At 40.9% G+C, this 22,156-nt stretch overlaps 1 protein-coding gene across 8 annotated transcripts in view; it reads left to right on the top strand.

The window, feature by feature from the left end:
- Window positions 1–22,156, top strand: part of MTA1 (metastasis associated 1) — an 81,771-nt gene that overhangs the window by 14,363 nt on the left and 45,252 nt on the right. For 5 of the 8 annotated variants that reach the window (XM_083847649.1, XM_083847650.1, XM_083847647.1 and 2 more), the window contains exons 1-7: window positions 6–51; window positions 3,175–3,242; window positions 5,642–5,735; window positions 13,387–13,513; window positions 13,689–13,752; window positions 19,539–19,656; window positions 21,120–21,222. In XM_083847649.1, coding sequence (XP_083703775.1) covers window positions 21–51; window positions 3,175–3,242; window positions 5,642–5,735; window positions 13,387–13,513; window positions 13,689–13,752; window positions 19,539–19,656; window positions 21,120–21,222 — 605 coding nt within the window. In that variant the 5' untranslated portion in view covers window positions 6–20. Of the gene's footprint in view, window positions 1–5; window positions 52–3,174; window positions 3,243–5,641; window positions 5,736–13,386; window positions 13,514–13,688; window positions 13,753–19,538; window positions 19,657–21,119; window positions 21,223–22,156 lie in introns of those variants that run through there. The other 3 variants (XM_083847651.1, XM_083847648.1, XM_083847646.1) reach the window with 1 other exon arrangement.

The following is a 22,156-nucleotide window of genomic DNA, read 5'->3' as shown; positions in this document are numbered from 1 at the left end:
GTAGGAAAGCCAATAAATTGATGAGGATAGCCAGCCTGTTGTGTTTGAAAGGTCTGACTTGTTGCTTTGCTCTTTTTCAGGCTCTACTCTCCTGTCCCTAGACTTTTTTTTTTTTTTTTAGTGTACTCTTTCCTTCCTGTTCTGTGGTAGGACTTGAGATGCATGCATCTTCCTGTTATTTAGAGGTTTGTTAATTTGGTCTCTTTCCCCGTTCTCTCCTTCAGCCCACGGCACAGACTGGCAGTTGTGCACGTACAGGATGCCTCCCATCGACAGCTGCTTTGCTGGGAGCCTGTGGAGGGTTTCTGCTCGCCACCGTCTCTGTGCATGTACAGATGTAGCTACTGTCTTGGAAGCAAACTGGGAATATTATTAATCATATTGGGTGGGCAGTATGAGAAGGATGCACTGAAGTGGGTTGGGAAGAGGCTGGAGAGGAAAGGGAAATGCTGCTCAGGGGAAAAGGAGGTGTTCTGGAGAGTAGGGGCCGACGGAGCATGGTGCTGTGCCTCCTTTAAATCCCAGTGTGTAGGAAGCCAGCCTTGGCTGGGTTTTGCTGCTCATGGAACAGGTTAAGAGGAGTGCTCTCACGTGCTAAAGCATCCTCGTTTTGAAGAGTGGTTTGTTGAACTCACAATTTCCTTGTTGCATGCGTGGCACACTGAGCAACTGGAGCATTTCTCTGCGCAAGATAGCGTTTTAATTTTAGATGAAAGTATTTAAAGTCTGTATGAAAAAATGCAAATCGCTCCTCTCTGTTCTGCTCGCATATTCTGTTTTATGTGATTTGCAGTGGGCTCTGCGTTACACAGAGAGGCACAGACCCTTCTCCAGGTAACTCGAGCAGTGGGAAGCAGGTCTCGGTGAGGTGCTGGTGAGATGCTTAACGTAGCTGTGCAGTTAGTCTCAAACAAGGCTGGGAAGTACTGGGCTGTGCATTTTGTGATGAAGTCATCAAGCACTGGCCTAAGCACATCCCTTTACACTCCGTCATGTGTCTGCTCTTGAAGAATGCCTGTGGGACATCTTCATTGCTGTCTTTCTGGCAGCAGTGTGCTGCTTTGTGTAAGGCTGTTTGCACTTACTGATCGTGGGGTACAGGTCTGGGGACACTCCTACTGCTTAGCAAAACAACAGATTTTTTGGATTTTACTACTCAAAACTGTTGGACATCACCCTGAGATAGCCTTTTATAAGGCATTAATCTGTGATAAACTTTCTTCTAAAATCCACGCCAGATTTTGACACTCAATGAACTGTAGTTAACTGAAAAATTGCACTAATGTTCACCTGAGGTAGAAAGCGTGCTAGTGTGGACACGCACACGTTGCACACTCAGAAGAGCTGTTAGAAAAGTGATAGGAACTACAAGGGTTTGGGATGTTCACTATAAACCCCTGGAAGTAAAGGCAAGGTTGTGTTTCCAAGTCGGAGGCTGCCACTGCCATTCCTTCAGACTCAATTTTTTCAGAGTGCTAACAAATGCTATGAGTTTGTTTGGTCTCAGCTGAAGTACCTGAAGTGGGGTTTTGGGAGTGGTAAGGGGGTAGGCCGAGCGAACTTGGCCTTCTTCAGGAGGTGGGCAGGGGGTCCTCAAGCAGCCCCCGAGCTTGGAGGCACTGCAGGGGCAGTCCTGTGTCCTGTGTCCTCCACTGCCATGCCCTTCCAGGGGAGGCTTTCTGCTTAGGAGTAAACTTTTTTTTCCCTCTGATCACTAACCTGTAAATTGCTCACTGTCTGTCACTGTTACTTCAGTCAGCGCTTATTGCTGGAGCTGCCACATATCCGTCTGGTTTTGTGGCTTCTGGTGGCGTTGAGCCCTTTGGCTGGTGGTGGGCAGCAGACCCCAGCTCCTGGCTGTTGTAAGGTGCTGAGAGCGAGGTTTTTCCACAAATCATGGCCTACCTGGACTCCTTAGCCCGCTCTCCGGTGCGAAGCCTGAAGGGAAGCTGCCTTTGAGAGGAACCTGCTCTGTGGTGGAGCTGGGGAGGAGGTTTTGGAGGATGACTCTTCCCCAGCCCAGAGGAAGAGTTAACAGCATCCATCACTGCCCTTTTAGGAGGCATTTTAGGAAGACTGAAGCTAACAGCTTAAGTAGTTGTCTGTATTTAGCACCGCTAAACACCCATTTAGCAGTGGAGGGTCATGCTAATGTGCTCATTTCAGAGGATTACCTGAGTGGAGCCCCGAAGGCTATGGATGTTTTGCTCCAAATACAAATAAACTGGGACATCTGAAGGGAAATCGTCTTAAATCGGCTAGAATATCTTTGGAGGGATCATTCTCAGATCTGAGTGCATGAGAAAACCGTGGCAGGTCAGGACTGCCCCCAAGGCCAGCACCCAAGGGTGGGCGGCTGCTGGGGGGGCTGAATTCAGCCCTCTCCTCGCCTCGGTGAAGGCTGAAGGCTTGCTTGAGGAGTCCTGGGTGACAAAGGCCAGGTCTGCTCAAGACTCTCGAGTTTCTGTTTTTGTGAGAAGAAGCGTTAAAGCTTGGAGCTTAGCAATGCTGAGCTATTCGTATGGCAGTCCTTGGTGCCTCTCTGAGGGTTTTGTGACAGCACCACCTTAGCAAAGAGCTGCCTTTTTGCCCTCTGGTTGAAGATGTTTATCCTGCTTGAATATGAGCATTTCTGACCTATTTGGCTTTACAACATAAGAGTTCTGTCGAGGTTATTCTGGGATAATGTGGGTGTAAAAGAGCAGGAAGTAGAAGAAAAGATAAGAGAGAAAGAATGGAGCAATTTGTAGTGTAAGTAACTGGGCTGTATGATGAAGCTGAGCTGGGGGGAAGAGGAAGGATAGCGTGTTGCGGCTGGATTTTTGTATGAAAGAAAAGGAAGCAAGTAAAGAAAACATTGTGATCAAAACGAAATAACCTGATCAGGGGAGACAGACCACCATATGCTTTGCTTTCCCACTGTACAGGCAGATAATAGAGCTCTGTTTTTTGGAAAGTGAGTTAATGGTCTTCAGATTGCACCCATGTTTGTTTCTTATACTGGTATGGATTTTATATTTCCTCGCCTAAAATCCGGGACTGAGTGGGAACATTTTGAAGTGCTGCTTGTGCCAAGAAATTAATTTGGTATGGTGTCCTTAGCAGGTATACATGTGGGCTTTTTATTTGATTTTTAGCAGCTCATATTTTAAAGAATCTTTTTTCTTTTGTCAGATTACGTCTACTTTGAAAATTCTTCGAGTAACCCATATTTGATACGAAGAATAGAAGAACTCAATAAGGTAAACAATTCTTGCCATCAAGTCTTTGAAGCTGATTTAATTTATGATCTGTTTGATTTGATTAAAATCAAAACAAATCTTTAGCAGTTCTCTGGTAATTAGTAGCTTAAAATACTTTTGTTGTGATGATTTTCTGAAACACTGAGACCTGCTAGATTGTTCTCTTTTGGCATGAAAGGGCAGAGCATCAACCGGAGGTCATTCTCAAGGTGATTATGCCCACCTATAGGGCAGGAGGTTTTTGCTGGTCTTCTGTGCCCTGATCAGGCGGTAGGAAGACAAAATAAGAGCTTCCCAGGAGGATGGAGAGCTTTGTAGTTTGGTTTTTCTTGGGGGAGTGTCACTCAACAGGAAGAGTTGGAGCTATTATGTGTTTCCTCAGACTGTTTTCTTTAGTTGTCTTTTGGGTCAGTGTATTATTTCATTTGCCAGATTTCGCCTTCTTTGAATTTAAAAAGCAGGCATGATGGGTTGCACGTGGGAAGCCAGCTGAAGTCTTCAATGCTGAAATTTTACCTGGTTGAGGAGGGAAGACTGATCTGAAGCCATTAGCTGTGTCCTAAACACACCGTTTTGAGGTTTAATACCAGTGTGTGCTTTACAGCCTATACAGAAGGAGTGTAATGTTGCTGTTTTGGTGTTGAATTTAAATTAACTGCCTAAAAATAGGGTGTTTTCTTCAGCCAACAGGGATGGAAAAACATGCCTTTCTGAAACAGCTATTTGGAGGGGAAAATATATCAACGTGTGACAAAGAACTTGAAGTTTAGGGCATCCTTGTAACCCCTTCTTTTTAGTGTAGATCTTTTTCAGAATACTTCGTGTCTCTTCCATTAAGGAAATAATAGGAACTTCCTTAACATGTTCCCAGTGGATCCATTGGGATGTTATGTTAGTGGCTGTATTCCATCAGTTACAGGGTGCAGAAGTGTGTGGGGTTTGCTTGTGGGGTCGGTCCCGTCCCTACCTTTCTTCCGTTTCCCCTTTTTAAAAATAATGGTACTTTCAGCCTGGATCTCTCATTTAGAGCAACTCTTGCTTAAATTGTAATTTCTCTGACCTGTTCTTTGAAATGGGTCTTTCGGGTTGAAATGAATCATATCTCAAGTTGCATTTGTTTTCACTGACTGTAAATGAAGGCCAGACAATTAACCAAAGTGCATAATTCGACATTGTTAAAACACAGCTGCAAGATGACTACTGGTTTTGTGTTGTATTTCCTCAAAATTTAAAAGTTCTTGATTACTTAACAGAAAAGGATAGAAATTCCACAGGTTCTGTACAAAACTGGTAGGCTGCAAGGGAAAATATTTGAGCACATATGTATTCTCTGATTTTTTTTTTGTGTGTTAGGAAAACTGTTGTTATCAGAGATAAAACTTTTCCTCCCTTTACAACTTAGCAACAAGCGTGTATATCAGTTTTGTTTTGTTTGTTTGTTTCCTTGTGGACAGATTGCTGGTCCACTACCTTTTTTGGAGACTTCCTGGAGGGGAATTCGTATCTCAATCTTCTAGTTTCTTAAACTGTGTGCCATCATTCTGGTTTTCAAGGACTCTTCAATAGTAGGAGACAACTCTTAAGTTACATTTTCATTAATTATTGACTTATTTTGGAAACAATAGGTTGGCTGGGTCTGTTTCAAACCAGTAGGTGTACTTCCTTTAGAGTCTGTATAAAGCCAGCTTCATAATTCAGCAGCTATCATCTTACAAGAAATTCATCACCGAACTCATTTTAAGAGTTTTAAGAAAAAAAAAAAATCCCAAACCATTCAAAAAATCTGACCTCTTTGTATGTTGCCACTGGTGTAGAGTTTATTGCCTGGTGCAGCTTCCTTTGTTCTCCTTTTAGAATAATTCTTGTGTTGGTCATGGTTTACCTGCCAGTGCTGTCAGAGAAAGGAAGCATTATGGAACTTCTTTTGTGAGAGCAATAATGACTGTGTTCTTTCTTGCTTTTCTGCTGTCCTACTGAGTTTGGAGAACAGCCTAAACCTGAATTCTGTTATATTTCACAGCTACTTTTATTAGGATTGTAAAGATGCTTTTGCATTCTGCTAAATGCAGGCATCACCTGGAAAGTAGCAAAGTGGCTTGTTGGTATGCTGTACCTGCAGGTAAGTGATTTTTCTCACCCCTTGAAAAATCTATAACTGCTTAAAATGGTGATCCTGCAGAAACAATTGGGAGTGAAGGGCCAAACCTATTCCCGTTCTCTAGAATGGATCCCACTAGAGGTAGTGTTTTAGATAAAGTCTGGGCAGATGGAGCATGCTAGATGATGATGTTAGGTAGCCTGTGTGGCAAAATTCCTGACTATTTATGAAGTTTTCTAATTAAGTATGTACAGTTCAAGTTTTGGTTTCTATTCAGTTATTATTTTTTTTCCTTTTTCAGACTGCCAATGGAAATGTGGAAGCAAAGGTGGTGTGCTTCTACAGAAGAAGAGACATATCAAGTACACTTATTGTGTTGGCAGATAAACATGCAAGTAAGCTTCTTTGTGTTCATATGATTTCTATGCAAAATTTCCAAACTAGGGTAGAACTTTGTTGCACTTACAAGTATTGGTGGTGTTATTTTAAAACATCCTTTCCCTGTATTCATCCTCAGCAAATTGCATTACCAGTTTGGCTGACTTCTCTTTCCCTACCCCACTTCCTTAAAATCTCAATTAGTTACGGTTTGGTTATCGTGGTGAGGGGAACAGAAGTTTGAGGGTGGATAAAGCTTGTTGGGGCTTAATAAAGGCATCTTACTTGCTTCCTGAAAGTGAATTTTCTACTGGACAGGGTGAGGGAAAATACTCTCTTTCTTGTGTTACTTGGCCATGAATTGTTTGGTTAGTAGAACAAAAAAATGTAAACTTTGCTTAAGAGTAAGTCAAATAGTCTGATCGTAGAAAATCAACTTGAAACTTGGCTAACAGGAATTGTCTTTACATTTCAACATTAGTAATATTTTTTGAAGTGACATACTGAGTAAATGCATTTTAAAGCACTGAATTTTAGGACAACCTATTTCTATTTTGAGTAGCTCAGCTTCTTTTGTTAAGAATAATGTCTAGTCTTGAGACCTGAAAAACTATTTTTTTTAATACTCTAGTTAAATTATGATTTAAAAAGCAAAGAAACAAAACAACAAAAGAAAACTGAACTCTCACGCAGTTTGCAGGGTTGTTCATACTGCCTTAGTTTGGCCTCCTTTGCATGTATGCCTTGATTTTATTATTTTAACATAATATTATGTTAGCTTATGTTGGCATGTACTCTGTCAAGGAAGTGAGACAGTTGAGCAGAGATGGAAGCTTATTTCTAAACAAAAACTTAGTGACACAACTCTTCAATTATAAAAGCAGTTTAAAAATACTAAAAAATGCACACAAAAACAATAGTTGTTTGCCTATATAAATCTGTAAGGTAAGTCTGTGCAAGAACATCCAGATACTTTAAAAAACAACAACAACAAAGTACACGAAATAACTGAGAAGCTGCCGTGAATCTGTGCCTTCTGAATTTAGGAAGGGGTGAGCATGGTGCACTAACCCGCTCTCAAAATGAGTGTCCATCTCTGGGGGAGAAATAGTGCGATATACCCGTGCCCACAGTGATGTTGGGCACTTTATTTGGAGTCCTTCCAGCATGTTCGACTCCATTCTAGTTGCCAGTGAGGGTTAGATTTAGATTTGTTCTTATTTCCTCTGCCAGTTCAGCATTCCTCTCATCCCATGCTTGTGAGGTGATAGATGCAGTTTAATAAAACTGGTACCGAAATGGGCATGTTAAAAGTGGGGGGAAGTAAGTGGGTGGAATTACTAAACTCATTTTAATTGTAAATAATCAAGTATGTGAGATGTAACTGTTCAGATTGCTAAATTTTAGCAACCTAAAAACAAATATGGACACCCTTTTCAATCCTTATAATTCGAGGATGTCCTGTAGGCACACAGATAAGTGAAAAAGAAACAATCAGATCTGGGCATGTCAAAATTAGGATTTGGCTGCCAAGTACTATTGTTTTTTAACGTGCTTTGTAGTCTGCGTACAAATAGACTGATGTGTATGCAGTACAGATCTACAGGGTTGTGTGGCATGGGGGTTGATCAAATCAGGTTTCGGTTTTAACAATTAATACAATATTTTGAGGTGTTCTTGCCACTGTAGTACTATCGGGGAAAAATGCAGCAAAACTAGCCCCTAAATTTAAATACTTTCTATTGTATATTCAATTCCAGATAAGTCTCTGTACTGCGTTAGTATGACTATACATTGGAAGAAGGCGTGTGGCATTGGGATGAGATTTGGCTGTGTCGCAGAACTGTGGTAGCAGGCAAAGCTTTTTTGATCTCCTCAGTGCATCAGCACTCATTTTATCCAAGAATACTGAGGCTTAATAGGAGCTTCGCCATAAACAACATGACTATTGATTCCTTCATCTGTGTTTCACTTCACTAGATTTAGTAAAGCAAGCAGGTAGGAATGATTCAAAGAAAGGCACGTCTGAGGCGGAAAATGAAAAGCCTTCCTTGCAACTCATGTAAATGTTCTTTCAGCCTGCAAAGGCTGACTTTTATTTCCCTTTTTTTTGTAATAGGAAATGAAGATTTTCTTTTTAATGTAAACATAATTCATTGTTCATTTTCATATCTGCTTGAAAGACAGAAAATTTCTTCTGTGGAACAGTCCTAGTAATAGACTCACCAGAGACAACTAAGGCTTAGTGTAAATTTCATTAGTAGCTAGATTTTTTTCTAGTATGTTTCCTTTTGGTGCAGAGTAAAATTGCTACTAAATTACTTCCATTTACTTAGATAGATGTTGTGTTGTGTGGCTTCTGTTCCTCATGAGGAGGGAGAAGAGAGTAAAATTAAGCTTTTGGACAGCAGTTAGTTCTTTATTCTGAAAAAAAAAAAATTACATCCTGCATGATATAATGAAATTAAATTTTGTGGATGTTAACATTCCAGTACAGCTACTCAACACTGCCACTGACTTTGAGTTCATTTCCATAAAGTCTCCTGTTGCCTCATTTTGATGCATTTGCAGTAGATGTACGTATCTGCATCGCTGATCTTTTAACTGCCTTTGTTCAGCTGATTAATGGAGCTTTCTAACTGCAGACATTTCTGGATTCACACAGTCTTATATTTAAGATGCCTTTATTTTAGACCTACTGTTGAGATCAGTGCAGTGAGAGAACCAAATAATGGGAAGATATGGCAAGAACATAAATGGAAAAATATGGGTGTATTTTGTAATGTTTTTTCTCTCAATAAAAGAAGGAAAGAGATGTGATTGTGAAATGAATCCTGCAAAGTTTGATTTTCTTTCTTTAATAGGAAAGAAAAGAAAAAAGAGGCTCTTATGCTTTAACTGAATAATCCATCAGATATTTGAAAATCTGGGTTATGCTGTATTTTCTCATAATTCTTTATAAAGAAGAGAAATGAGTAGGAAGCAGCTTGTTCTGTAGTTGGTGACTGTAAATTAGTACCTTGATGTACGCAACCTGATTCCTGGATTTGATCTGTGATCTTACTATTTTTATCACATGATATAAAACTTGTCTAGGCTGTCCTATAAATCTTTCAGCCTTATAATGGCTTCCATAGATCGCTAGCACTTTTTATTCATAAGCCTATTTAATCACCTCGCAAATTATTCCAGGACATTTCTCCACCTGATTCTGAAATGAACCTGCTTCACCGGTAGGAGACTATTTAATGTTCTTTGCCCAAAGACTTTGTAGTGGTTTAAGGTAGAATATTGTATGCAAACGGACTTGCAGGCAGAACCTGATGGAAGAGAAGCACACTGACTTTTATCGCTTACTCCTCAAGCTACTATTTGGATGCTGTGGCTATATATATGTTCTCCCCGCAGTTTCTTATGTAATTAAGCAAATATTTCCAACAGCAGGAGCACAACCTCCTGTCCTCCCTTCCACCCACCCACCCCAGCTGGCTCCAGTTGCGCGTGGTCTGTCTTGCAGCGCTCCATTCAAAATGTTTGTCCTGACTGTAAAACAACGCTGGTAGTAGTTGGGGCGAGCTGAATGGCACGGGCAGCTTTTGGCAGCTCTGTGGTTAGCTTTCAGCAGCTGATGTGTGGGTGCCAGGCAGGCATGGCAGCCTGGTCTTCCAGGTGCTGAAGCTTCTAAAAATAAGCATCTTGCAGCAGCGAAGTGTCAGCACTCAGTCAGTGCGTGAGTTGCGTGAGGGCTGTGTGCCTGAACAGGTAGGGGTCCGCTGAGGCTTTTTAGATGACACCAGCCAGTGCAAATGCAGTTTGATGGTAGCTTCACAGACAAGTTTTTGGCCATTTTACACTCTCCGTCCCCGTTTTCTCCCTAATACTTACATGTGATTCTAGAATGATGAGTTTATTAATCTACTAATGGACATTTTTGGCCCTGCTGAGAGGAAGAAACTGTGATTTCCTGTTCTGGCGGTGGCGTGGCAAGGAAGGATGTGCTGAGTGTCAAAAATAGCATCCATTTGCTCTGTGTCCTACCTGCAATGTTGGCCATGGCTGCAACAGACGATCACAAGAAACCTTGGAAGGGATCGTGATAAGATGTTGTCTCGATGCTGTGGCCAGCTCCTGAACTGTCAAGGTATAAGGATTTCTACTTGTTCAGAAACTCTATCATGTTTTTTATAGCTATGAATCGATATTAAATTTTTGGTAGGGAGGGAGAAAATGAATGAGGCTAGGAGGTTTAATATAAACCATTAGAAATTGGACCTGGGAAAAGGAATCTGTTGTTTTATTGGTCATCTCTTCAAACGCAACACTTCTAGAACATCCTGTCTTCTTACTGAAGGAGCTGTAACAGGTCAGTGCTACTGACTTCGTTCTGTTTCCCAATGTTTTGATCCCTTTTTTTTTTCCTTTGAATTTCAGTGGTAGTGATGCCATGCTGCCTAATTCTTCTGTTATTACAGATGTACCTGTCTCCCAAACTGAACATCCTAGTGAGCTCTCGAAACCTAATTTCTGTATCGTTTGCCTTTGTGCTTTTCTGAATTCTGCTGTGTAGCAACTCATACAACACTCAGCATGCAGAGCAGGGGCTGTTCTTTTGCCTCTGATGTTGTAGAGAGCCCAGTCTGATCTCTATCAAATTGCTATTCTTTCTAGTGTCTAGCAAATATTGATGTTTAATTTCACATCTCATACACCCAATCATTTTAAATTACAATTTCTGCCTCTTGGGTTTCTCCTGCCAACTCAAAGTTTACTCTTTCTAATCATTTTTCCCCATATATGTTAGCTTTCACGTGAGTCTTGCTGTTTGTGTCCAATCTGCCTGTCTCTTGTTTCCAATATAAGTTGTCTTCAAGCTTTTCTTAATGTGCTATTAACGATTCTGTCACCAAATATCAAATAATACTTAATCTAACGCACTCCTTGCAGCATTCCACTGGCTACTTCTGCATAGCTGACATATTACTGTTTGTACTAAGACTACATGTTTAGTTTTAAATCTGCGTGAGCACATCTATCAAGCAGAGAGATTAATTTTGAAGTAAGCCTTTATGAGAGCTCTGAAGTCCCAGTATACTGCACCTACTGTGCTTTCTCATCACTTGCTCTGCAGTGCTGCCGTAAACGTGGGCAAGTCTTTCTGAAAAGAATTTATCTTTATGGTTCTTATTATTTATTTTTAAAACTATGGACCTTATTTCTCAAGGGCCGCCGTTCTCAACGATAAAGTCCGCTTTGCTGAGAGCTTGAGCTATAGGAGGCTGAGATGCAGATGCGTCAGACGGGCTTGTCCTGGAACCAGAGGCTGCATCAGCCCCCGTGGTGGTTTATAGCCTGACTTAAACCTTTGCTGTATGCGAGGAGGTGATGAGGCGGTATTAGTTACAGTTTTTGTCAAAGCCACTTTTGCATGACTTCAGCAAGGCAGAGATTCCTGTGCTGAATCTAGGTTGTTTCTCTCCATCTTCCCTGTTTTCCTTCCATCTTCCTTTGGTTCAGAATGCGTTTGTCAAAATGCATTGTGCCTTTTTATTTTGAAAGGCTGTGCAGAGCAGAGCTGGCATAAGAAGAAAACGTGTGCTTCCCACCTTCCTTGTTTTAGTACAAAAGCTAGGCATATAAATAAAGCAGTAGTTGAAAGGCAAGCCTAACTGAAGGGATGCAGTTCCTGAGATTAACTTGGTTTTGCTGGGTGGTTTCATTTTGTTTATAGATAAGACTGGCACAGTTGTCTTTTTTTTTTTTAAATGTAATTTTTGAAAGCTCTAGGCTATTAAATGTACTGAAGGTATTAAGTATTTTAGATTGCTCCTTATAGTGTTTTTTTTCCCTACATTACACAGTGCACTGCTCTCTTTCTCCAAAAAGTCTCATAAGTGCAGGCATGAATGCCTTTTCATTTTAGTATCCATCGCTTTTTAAGCAAGGTAGCTTGTAACTTGCTGACTTGTTTGTGGATTACTGCCGGTATATTTATAGTGGAGGTCAGCAGCCACAATATTAATTTTCAACTAAAACAGAATCCACTTCAGTAAATAAATTGCAGAACCATGAAACTGTGGCACAAATGTAAATTCTGTGTTCCAGTTCTTAGGAAAATATTCAATTGTAAGTGCATGCTGCTGTATGCTTAAGAGCTCGTGTGGCATAATAGATGTTGTATGTTGTAGTCTGCTTTAATTATGTTGCTGTGTCTTTTTCCTTTCCTTGCTGGAGCAGCTTACCTGAAGGGTGTATAAACCACAAGTCTTTTTTCTGGAACAGTAAAACTGAGTGATAAATTGTGGGAAACCTGACGGGTACATCTTTCTTTTTTTTAAATTTTTTTTGTCACCCTCCCTGTGGCATAATGGTGGCCTATTTAAAAGTAAATGCAATTTTAATGTTTTATAAAATGGAGATCTCTCCCTTCTGTTTGCTTTCTTTTGGGGTAGCTGTGAGGATTATAGTTAACTAATCTTAAGGGTACATTAATCACAAGTAGGCCTGTATGTGTTTTTGACTAGAAATGTTTCTTGGCAACAAGTGTCGAATTAAGCTGCAGGCATAAGTCTGCTCTTTGAGAGTACAGCTGCAGTAAAATTGGAGTTTTACTATTCATGTATGAGACTTCACAGCTCATTCTACTAGAGGCTGGGAAACTGTACTGTGGTTTTGGAAAATACAGTAACTGCCTTAATTTCACAGGGAAGGAGTGATGTTTTCTTTTGCAGTCCTCCATCATGGAGAAGCTTTGCAGTTTTCTTGGCGTCTTTTACCTTCATCAGTTTTGTCTTATGCGATTGACAGGGTGCTTGCTAACGAACACAAACCACTAATAATGTATTTCCTACCAGAAAGATGCCTAGAGATGTTTTGGATCAGTTGTGTATCAGTATGGGTGTGATTTCATGTATTTACTTTGGCACTCGTTTCAAGCCGGTCGGATGGAGATAGCGTGGCTCCAGGCCCCAGGTCGTGGATTCTGACCGCGGATTGAAGTGAGCTCTTGAAACAGCAGCACTGCGGACAGTGTGTGCTGAGGTAGGGTAGGGCTGGCTGCAGGGCTGGCCTTGGGCACTTGGTTAGGTTCCAGTTAATCTTGTGACTGTGATCTATCGGCTGTGGTTGGGGTGAAAAGGGTAAAATACTATAAATGACTAACCTAGCCTTTTTGGTGGGCATTTCCCTCAGAAGCTGTTGAAGATGGGCTGGGACAATCTGTGACTGATAACCTGAAAAAGGAGTAGGGCATATGATAGCTGACACCTGGCAAAGAGGAAAGGCTTCACTTTTAGTGCCTCATTCATCATGCATCAGCTTCTTCCCGATGAAGTCAGCGGTGCAGGGATGATTCCAAGAAGAGCTCTCCCTTGGGCTTGGCTTGTCCATTGGTGGCAGATTTCTGTGTGACCAGGGCAAGTGTGGACCCGGAGTGCTTTCATGCCACTGGTGATAAATACAGTTCATCACAGGCATAACTTAAAGGATCTGCACTAATTATCTCATTACTCATTTGGCTGAAACTTGAGGATTCAGACAAAGTTAGATTTCATCTGCATGCTGTGTCTATTTATTATTTAGTGATGGTTTTGGAGCTGCTTTTTCTGATTGACCCAGAATGAATACTTGCACTGTGCTCTTGATGATAGATTTTTGTCTCTTTATAACTAGGAGAAATGGAAGAAGAGATGGAAAATCCAGAAATGGTTGATTTGCCAGAGAAACAGAAGCATCAGCTACGACATCGTGAGTTGTTTCTCTCACGACAGTTGGAATCTCTGCCAGCCACACACATTAGGTAATGGCCATCTTCTTCCAGTGCTTTTATTCAAAAAAACAAATGGCATTAATATTATCCAAATAATCTTCAATGTAATATTAATTTTTGTGTACAACTTCAGTAGTACCATCTTGTGAATCACACAAGCATTTAAGATGCATGTATTTTCATAAAATATGTTTCTCTTTTTTAGAGGCAAATGCAGCGTTACTCTGTTAAATGAGACAGAATCCCTTAAATCATATCTGGAACGGGAGGTATGAACCAATTTTGTGAATTGTCAAGCTTGAACACTTTATTTTGGCACAATTTAGGATTGGTGGCTTTTCAAAAGGTTTTAAAAAAGACGGTTCTTTCATTTCTAAGCGTACTGGGCATTGGTAGTGGGAAGCATTAAGCTCAACAGAGTTTTCATTCTGATGAAAAACTTCGTGTTTCTAGCAGGACAGACATCCCTGTGGCAAGTAAGCTGTCTCTTCTCCTGTTAAGGGAACCCTTCTTGCTCATCAGCCTGGCAGTCTGAAAGTTCAAAGTGAAGGCTCGTGCCCCCAGGCTAGCCAGGGTGGGAGGTGAAGTAACTGTAGAAAAGGGAGCAAGCCAGCAAACTGTACTTCTATGTATTAGCTTTCTCCTGAAATCTTACATATTTATGTTAATATGGTTTAAGCGTGATCTCACCTCAGATCTCTGAGGAGCTTAGTTCCCAGTTTTCTGAGCTCAATGTTCAAAATGTTTACCTGTAATCCTCTAATTTTCCACTACAGATGTTTAGATCCTTGTAAAACTACTTGTCAGTTGACTTCTGACTCCTGTAGAAATTTTAGCAATCTGGCTCTTAAAGAGTGCCTCAAACGAACACTTGTAACTGAATTGTCTTGCTGTTAATCACTATTCAGAATACAAATTTGGGGTTTACTTTTTCGGGTGTTTTGTGATTTTAAAAATTGCAATTGCAATCCTTTTTCAATATCTTTATATACCTTTAAATGTGGCTAGACCTCTGGCTGCTCTGGGTTATGCGGTCTTGGAATTTGACAATATGAAAGCTTTATTTTTGGAGATTAGCAGCAGTTTTCTCTTAAACTTTTACTAACAACTAGTAAACAATTTCAGTGTATTATTGTTTGAATAAATCTGCAAGCATTATATTTGGATTTGAAAAAATTTCAATGTTATACAAGAGAGGAAATCGTGTAATTGGAAACAGTAGGGTAACGGTCATTAACTGGCCTTTAAGAAACAAGAAGAAAACAGCTTTATTTTTTTTTGGAAGGAGCATATTGCAGTCTGTCTCATAATTGGGTTTTATTTAAGTGTATTTTTAACTTTCTTTAGCATTTATTTAAATGTAAGATTAATTTTAATCCAATGCTCCAGTTTAAGAGAATTTTAAACAAAGCATAGGGATTAAATAGTCAGGCTTCTCTTTGGAATGTGAAACCAAAAACATGTCGAGTGAGCTCAGGGCTGCCAAATGGCAGTGCATCAAACAAGGGCTGTTGTATTCAGAAATGCTTGTCACCAACTAGCAGCTGAGGATATGCCCATTTGAAAGCAAAAGTTAATCAAATTGAAATTAGTTTTAGATTTACCAGTACCCAACCTTTAAATAGCGTTCCTTCGCAATTGCTCCCCAAACATTTTTATTACCAGCAATTTTACAGGTAGGTGCCTTGAGAAGGGAACTGCCTTCCTCTAATCGTGCAACTGCTTGGTTGCAGATGTAGGAATAGAAGGGGATCTTGTTTTCATCCTTTTGAACTCTCAGAATGCAAGATGAGTGGTGCAGGTTATTTTTAAACCGAGCAGGCACTTAGAGATTTCACAGAATGAGAGAGTTCCCTGAATGTGTCCTGTCACTTAGCACGGTATTTTGCCGTGGTGCAAACTAACTTGGACAGATGGTAAAGAAATTAAAAGCTCAGGAACAGAAATGTGCTTGGGTGGAGGGTAAAGAGATTAAAAAAAGGAGGTACTTGTTGCCGGGTGAATTCCTAGCACTGGATGGTGTTGTTTTGAACTGTTGTTTCTACTTTTTTTTTCTTCCTGTTTTTAATCCTCTGCTTTCAGAGTGCTTTTATTTTTTTTATATTTTAATGTGGCTTCTGTCAGTAAAGCATAAGCAGTTCTAGGGAATCTGTCATTTGATTTCTTGTATATTATGACCACTGAAAGTAGGTTTTTGGCCCAAGGCTGTCTTCATTGAAGAAGGTTAAACATGCAGACAGGAATTTTTCGGGAGATAGTAAGCATAGCAAAATTACATTTGTGTTATCTGTTTTTTCATCCTTCCACTCTCTTTCTCGGTCATGCTCCTCACGAGGATTGCACCATTAATTCAGGGAGGGGCAGAAGGGCGACCAGCACCGACTTCTTTACTGTGCCTGGCAAAAGTGGGTTTGTGCAGAATTGAGGAACAGGAGGAAAAAGGGTAAAAAGCAACAAAATACTTGAATTTTGTGTAGACACTGAGTTCTTGAGGAGATCAAGAGAATGGCATAGCCACTTAGGGCAAAAGAGTTAGATTTCCCTATTCTGCAGGAAACTATATGTACCACTTATTTTACTGTGCTGCTAGGATACCTCCGTGTACTTGTGTGAATTTTGCCTGCTGGGTAGATATCTGGCACTTCTGTTTCTTTTGGTACCCCCTATAAATAAAGCGCTATATAATTAAACTTATCCCCCCGCCCCCTTCACCCCAACTGACTTCACAAGGGTAAGTTTGCAAGCTGTAATAAACTAACCACTCTTTCTGCGCTGTACTTTCACTTTGAGCCTTTTTTCCAGTGTTTCTGCAGTTGGTGGCTTTGGTTCTTGGCTGTAGCTAATGGTAGCTCCGGGGCTTGGGTCGGGAGGCTCTGAGCATATGTGTCTGTATAACAGTTTGGAGAAGCAGAAAGCCACGGTTTAATTTTAACTCTTGGCAGGTCATTTTATTTTTTTCCAAACATGTTGAATGTTTTCTGGGATCTGAAATTAAAACAGAAAACCCTTCTTTTTCTTGACTGCTGCAAGCTCGACGCACACAGTTTTGACAGCTAGAATGAGCATGGAGGGTTTGGAAGAGCCATGTTGTTTTGTTGTGAATATCATTTCATGAAACCCTTCTGAAAAATCTCACATTTGTATCATGTAATGGTGATCAAGAGCTCACATACACTCTAGTCTACACAGGGATCTGCTCTGCTCCTTGGGCTGTAGTTTGTGTTGGCATTAAACTTACTAATGTTTTCAAAAATCCCCCCAAATTTGTGTGAGCTGAATTTCATGTTTCTGTGGAGGAAGATGGTAGTGGTATTGCATTACTTTTAGGGATTGCATTCTGTCTTGTATTCACATTCCTGCCCCATAACTTCCATCTTTTCTCTCTTGGAGAGGCTCCAGCTGGGCAGAAGAGACCAGAGACTTGAACTTCTTTATTTTGTAGAGAACTGCTGCTTGCCTTCCTCCTGCCTTCCCTTGCCTCTGCTTCCCAGAAAAGGGTGGAGGAAGAAGGGCAAACAGAAGTGTGTAGCCTGTTCATTTTTTTTTTTTTCATTGAGTGAATGTCCTTAGTCTGCTAAATGCACAGCACTAATACACAGAAGAGAAGCATTAGGGCATGTCACAGTCTGTAATATTTTTGGACAAAACCCCTCCATGATGAATGATTTTTCCTGGCCAACAAAGATTGCATTAAGAAATCTCTTTCAGGGTCTGGTCTTCCTTGGAGCCCCCCATGTTATTACACTACGGCGCTGGGTTTGGGCATTTGCTGGGCAATGTGCCTGAAAAGCATTCACATTGCACTGCATATACTTTGCCTTACAATGAGGTGTTTCGGAGCTGGAACGAATAAAACACTGTGTTTAAAAGGTGAAAGCTTGCAAGACGAAACCTTTTCCTACATTTTGTTTATGCGACAATATATCCTCAGTATTGTAATATCTTGAGCTCTGCATGTGTCAGGGAGCAAGAGGCCTAGATTTCTTTATCCAGCTGTAATATAAATGAGTTTTCTTCTACTCTGAAGCTCCCTTCTGATGTTAGGTTGATGTAAATTGACCTCGGTTCCTGTGGGAGTAGGAATCAATTCTGTCAAGAATATTATTGATTTAGGATGCAATTGAATCTCCCAAAATAGAACCCTTCCAGTTCACTTAACTGGGTGTTAGGACAGCATTTTGCCAAGTGTTAGCTATGACTTCTATCCTGTTGTTGTGACAGAACATGAGATTGTTCCTGCCCTTTTGCTGTGGTCAAATAGCATGTTTTCTGCTGGAGCAGATCAGTGCAAACTCCCATCTATCCTCTTGTCCTGTGCTCTACTGGTGGTACCGTTTTGTGTGGTGTTTTCTCAGGTAGCAAAGTGGGTTTGGCTGGCTTACTGCACACTCCCCTCACCTATATCCCCCCAATTAACTTTCTTAAATTCTATAATTGCATGGTGGATGCTTTACATGTAAAAAAAAAAAAAACGAAACAAAACAAACAAAAAAAACCAACCATGGGAGACCTTACCTATGTGACATCAGTCTTAGATTAATGTGTGCAATTTGCAGGGCTGGGAAAACAAACCTAATGTGTACCTTCAAATCTCCAGCCCATGGAATATTTGCCATGTACTGGTAAAATTCACAGTGATTCTTCCTTTTTTTTTTTTTTTTTAAAGACATACTGGGGGACTCTGTTTTCCCTTGCCACCTCTTCGTGAGGATGAACAGAGCTTAGAACTGATGTCGGCTTTGTCCTAATTTTTGTTGCGTGCTGTTGACACCTACAAATATAGGGAAAGAGAAAATGAGGTGAACGTGAAATGAGATGTACTTAAACAGGGTGCCTGCTATTTACACAGAAATAAAGGGAAAGGGAAAATGAGCCAGAAACCTGAGATGTGAAAAATGGTGCATACTGTGTTTCTGTTCAGAAACGCTTCTCTTTCCTGGTGACATTGTTACTGTGGATGGAGATTTGGAAAGGTTTGTTATCTCATGTCCTAACAGAGCTCTCTTCTTGCCTCATATCCCATGCTACATACTTGGTCTCCAGTTCCTCACTCAATAGCTATATCTAAGTACTTATCTGTGCAGAAAAGTTTAATTACTTGTATTGTGTAGTTAAAATTATGGCTGTTTTCTTCCTCCCCCCTGGCAGGACATTCTCATTCTGGTGTGACTTTTTGCTTTAATTGTACGTGCTTCCCCAGGTGATGGAAGCCAAGCAGCTTTTTTAGCCTTTTCCTCATCTACTGGAGCAAAAGCAACAAATTAATGTATTACCACCTGCAGCTAGCTGCTGCTGCTGCCAAATCTGCTTCCCGTTGCCCAATAACCAGCAGAAGGACAGATGGCAATTTATGCTAAAGTAGGGGCAGGCAACAGGTTGGTCAGCAGTGCAACCCTGTGACAAGGGAAGGCAACCACATCCCGGTCTTTATTAGCAAGAGAGCAGGGAGCAGGCTGAGGGCAGGGATTTCCACCTCTGCTCATTGCTTGCACAACCGCTTCTGGAGTGCAGTGCCCAGTTTGGGTGCTCCCAGTGCTGTGTCTGGTCCAGCAGAGGGATACAGTGATGGTCTGGGGTTTGATTCCTCTTTGGCATGTTTTGTTGGTGTAGCTGCAACACTCAGAAGTTTTAGTCTGTATCAACGCTTCTGTGCAGATAAGTCACTGGCATCTAATTATTGCCATTTTGATGAACAGCAAAATGCAATTGCACGTCCTAAACCATCTGGTGTTACCAAAAATTACCTTCTGGCCCTCCTGAGCCCTGCTTGTGCAAGATGAGCCATGTTTGCTTCAAGTGCAAATAGTGTATATTGGGGGAGCTGCTGTTGTTTGGGAGAGTTGTTACAGTACAGAAGAAAGAGAGAGGCCGCATTTAACGTTGGGTTTTAAAACTGGTGGTTCATTCATTGCTCGTTCACCCAATTTTAAAATCTATATATAGCTAGTAAGAACAAACTTGCAATGTAAAAGCTTGCTACTATGTATGCAATGCTAAAAATAAAAGTTAATAATACTCTTTTTATTTTTATTTTTTGCTTTTGTTTTATTTTTAGGATTTCTTCTTCTATTCACTAGTATACGATCCTCAACAAAAGACCCTACTCGCTGATAAAGGAGAAATTCGAGTTGGAAACAGATACCAGGCAGATATAACAGACTTATTAAAAGAGGGTAATTTCCATAATTTATTTAAATTCTCCAGAGGCCACATTGGATGCGGCCACCTTTATGTACGTGGCCCCTATGGGGGATGGAAGTTTCTACCGCCAGGTCATGTGTACCCTGATGGCCTGGTTTGTTAGTGACTGAAGCTGCTGCCCACTGAATGCAATTAATTATGTCTCAAACCAGTCTTTAAGTGGGCATTTGTCCAAATCATAAAAGTTGTTGAAACAAATTGAATTAATTGGCTCTCTCGGAGCTTGCACTCGTGTTATTAAGAGACTTCAGAATTTCCATGGGAAGCACACATTTCCAGCACATCTGTAAAGCCTTTGTGTTTTTAATCAAGCCTCACTTCCCTGCACGAGCCCCTCCCAAATTATTGCCAATTAAATGCTGTCTCCCCTCATCAATTTGCCCATTATTGCCGGGTGCCTTTCCTCAGAGCCCCTCCCCATCCAGCGGTGTTGGCTGCCAGCCTCGATTTCTCACCTGCAGAGCAGGCGGGAGGAGGAATTTGCTGCCCTGGCACGGTGTGCAACCTCAGCCAGCCCTGCAGAAGGAGCACGAGGACCCCAGCCTAGGAAGAGGGGCCAGCAGAAGTGACTGTTACTGGTCACCAGATGCTAACTTCAGACTGGTCCTCCTGAGGGAGCAGGTGTTGGAAGAGGCTTTGCCAAAGTGTGCAGGCAGAGATAGAAAAGCACCGAGGCACTTCAGTCTCTGCTTTGGAGTTTTGCTGATACTGTTAGGCTAATGTTAGAACAGGCAAACAGATTGGTCAGGACTCTTGTTTAATTTGTCTGTGGTATTTATTCAGCAGCTGGGCTAGCCTCCTAAGTGAGGATGAACTAATTTGAAAGGCATTTTCTTCCCTCAGCAGGCCAACACGGGGATTCAGAGAAGGATAATCTCCAGATGTTTGAAAAGGAGCGCAAAAAAAAAAAAAAGGCTCAATTGCTCCTGTATTTTTCCATGGTATTTTGGTTTGTGTAGGGTCAGAATAAAAAGAAGCAGGAGGATCTGATGCCACGATTTACCCCTTAGAAAGCAGCTGATGCAGATTGAACCAGCTATTCATTGCCTGCTCGGAGCATCCAGGAGCATGTTTGTTTTTCTGGAACTGCTGCAGGGTAGAGGAGAAAGAAGAGAGAGGCTGGGGAGGAGGCTGAAGAGAGGCTGGCTAGCTTGGAGAAGGGTGTACTTGGTTTCCCGCTGTTTGCGGCCTTTGAAACCAGTTCTTCTGCACCTGATTGCCTCATTCGGATGAGCTGGGTAGCTGTGTCTGTCAGGCTGGAATTGTCACAGACAAATGGGTGAATGAAATTCTCACTGAGAAGTGTTAGGCAGAATATGTGAGATGGACGGTCAGTTAAATTAATACATTATTATTAAATTTATTTTCCAAACCAGGAAAGTATTTTTATTCCAAAACAGCCATACTGAGTGTTTCTAACTTGTTTTTCAAACAGGTGAGGATGATGGAAGAGATCAGTCAAAACTTGAAACTAAAGTTTGGGAAGCCTTTAACCCGCTAGTAGACAAGCAGATAGACCAGTTCTTGGTGGTAGCACGGTAAGAGCAGTTTACCTCTTCTTTGAATAAGTAAATTTTAAATTAAAATTTTTAAAATTTTTAATTAAATTTTAACACTTGTTTTCCAAGCACGTTTTTGTTCTTTTTGCTTTACTAATGTGAATACTGGTTTGGTTGCATGATTCATGTGTTTCATTTTGAAGCAATGGACATGTTACATACGTGCCTTGCTGGGAACTGCATGACTTCAGGAACTCAGATTTACAGTTTTTACTTTCTCAAAGTTAATCACTTACATAAAATCAAAAGTATTTTATGTAAAAACTGTCGTGTAATTGGTGAGGGTTTTCAAATGGGGCAAGTGTGCAGAAGGCGTAGTGAACTAAATTCTTGACAGATCGTTACTGTGTCTGTTTTCTTTCTTTTTCAAACCCAGTCACATTTCAACATGCTGTTATAGCTAAGATGTCTGGTAAGGCATTTTTGATGCTGTAGATGTTTTCTAATGCCTAGATTCCAATAGGTAAGCAGAATAAAGTAAAACCCTGCAAATCTGTACAGATGGTGAAATTTATGCTTCTGTTTAAGCCCAAGGCAATCTTTGTCTATTAATGTTAGGTTTTTTAAATGCTCATGAAATTTTTCAGTATTGCGCATTGGTACAAACAGAAGCCTATACCAAAATTTAGGCTCTTGTAGCAACTGGTGGCTGAGTAATTCTAAAAAATTAAAGAAAAAAGGTAATGCTCTCCAACCTCTGTCTTTTAGGTAAGTTTGTAAGATTGTGGAAGCATGGGAGTAAAGTAGTGTGAGTAGACGGACAGTTGGACTTTCTGGTGTTTGTAGTATCTAATAGTTTGCTATTAGATACGGGTAGGAAAGGGGTGTGTAAAGTTACAATCTGTCAGTAGTATTTGGCTTGCTGCTCTTGACAGCATGCTGATGGAGCATGGTGTGTGACAGATCCGGACCC

This window comes from Anser anser (assembly GCF_964211835.1).
Source record: "Anser anser genome assembly, chromosome: 8".
In the NCBI taxonomy this organism is placed as follows: Eukaryota; Metazoa; Chordata; class Aves; order Anseriformes; family Anatidae; genus Anser; species Anser anser.
This window is presented reverse-complemented; position numbering and strand designations above follow the sequence as displayed.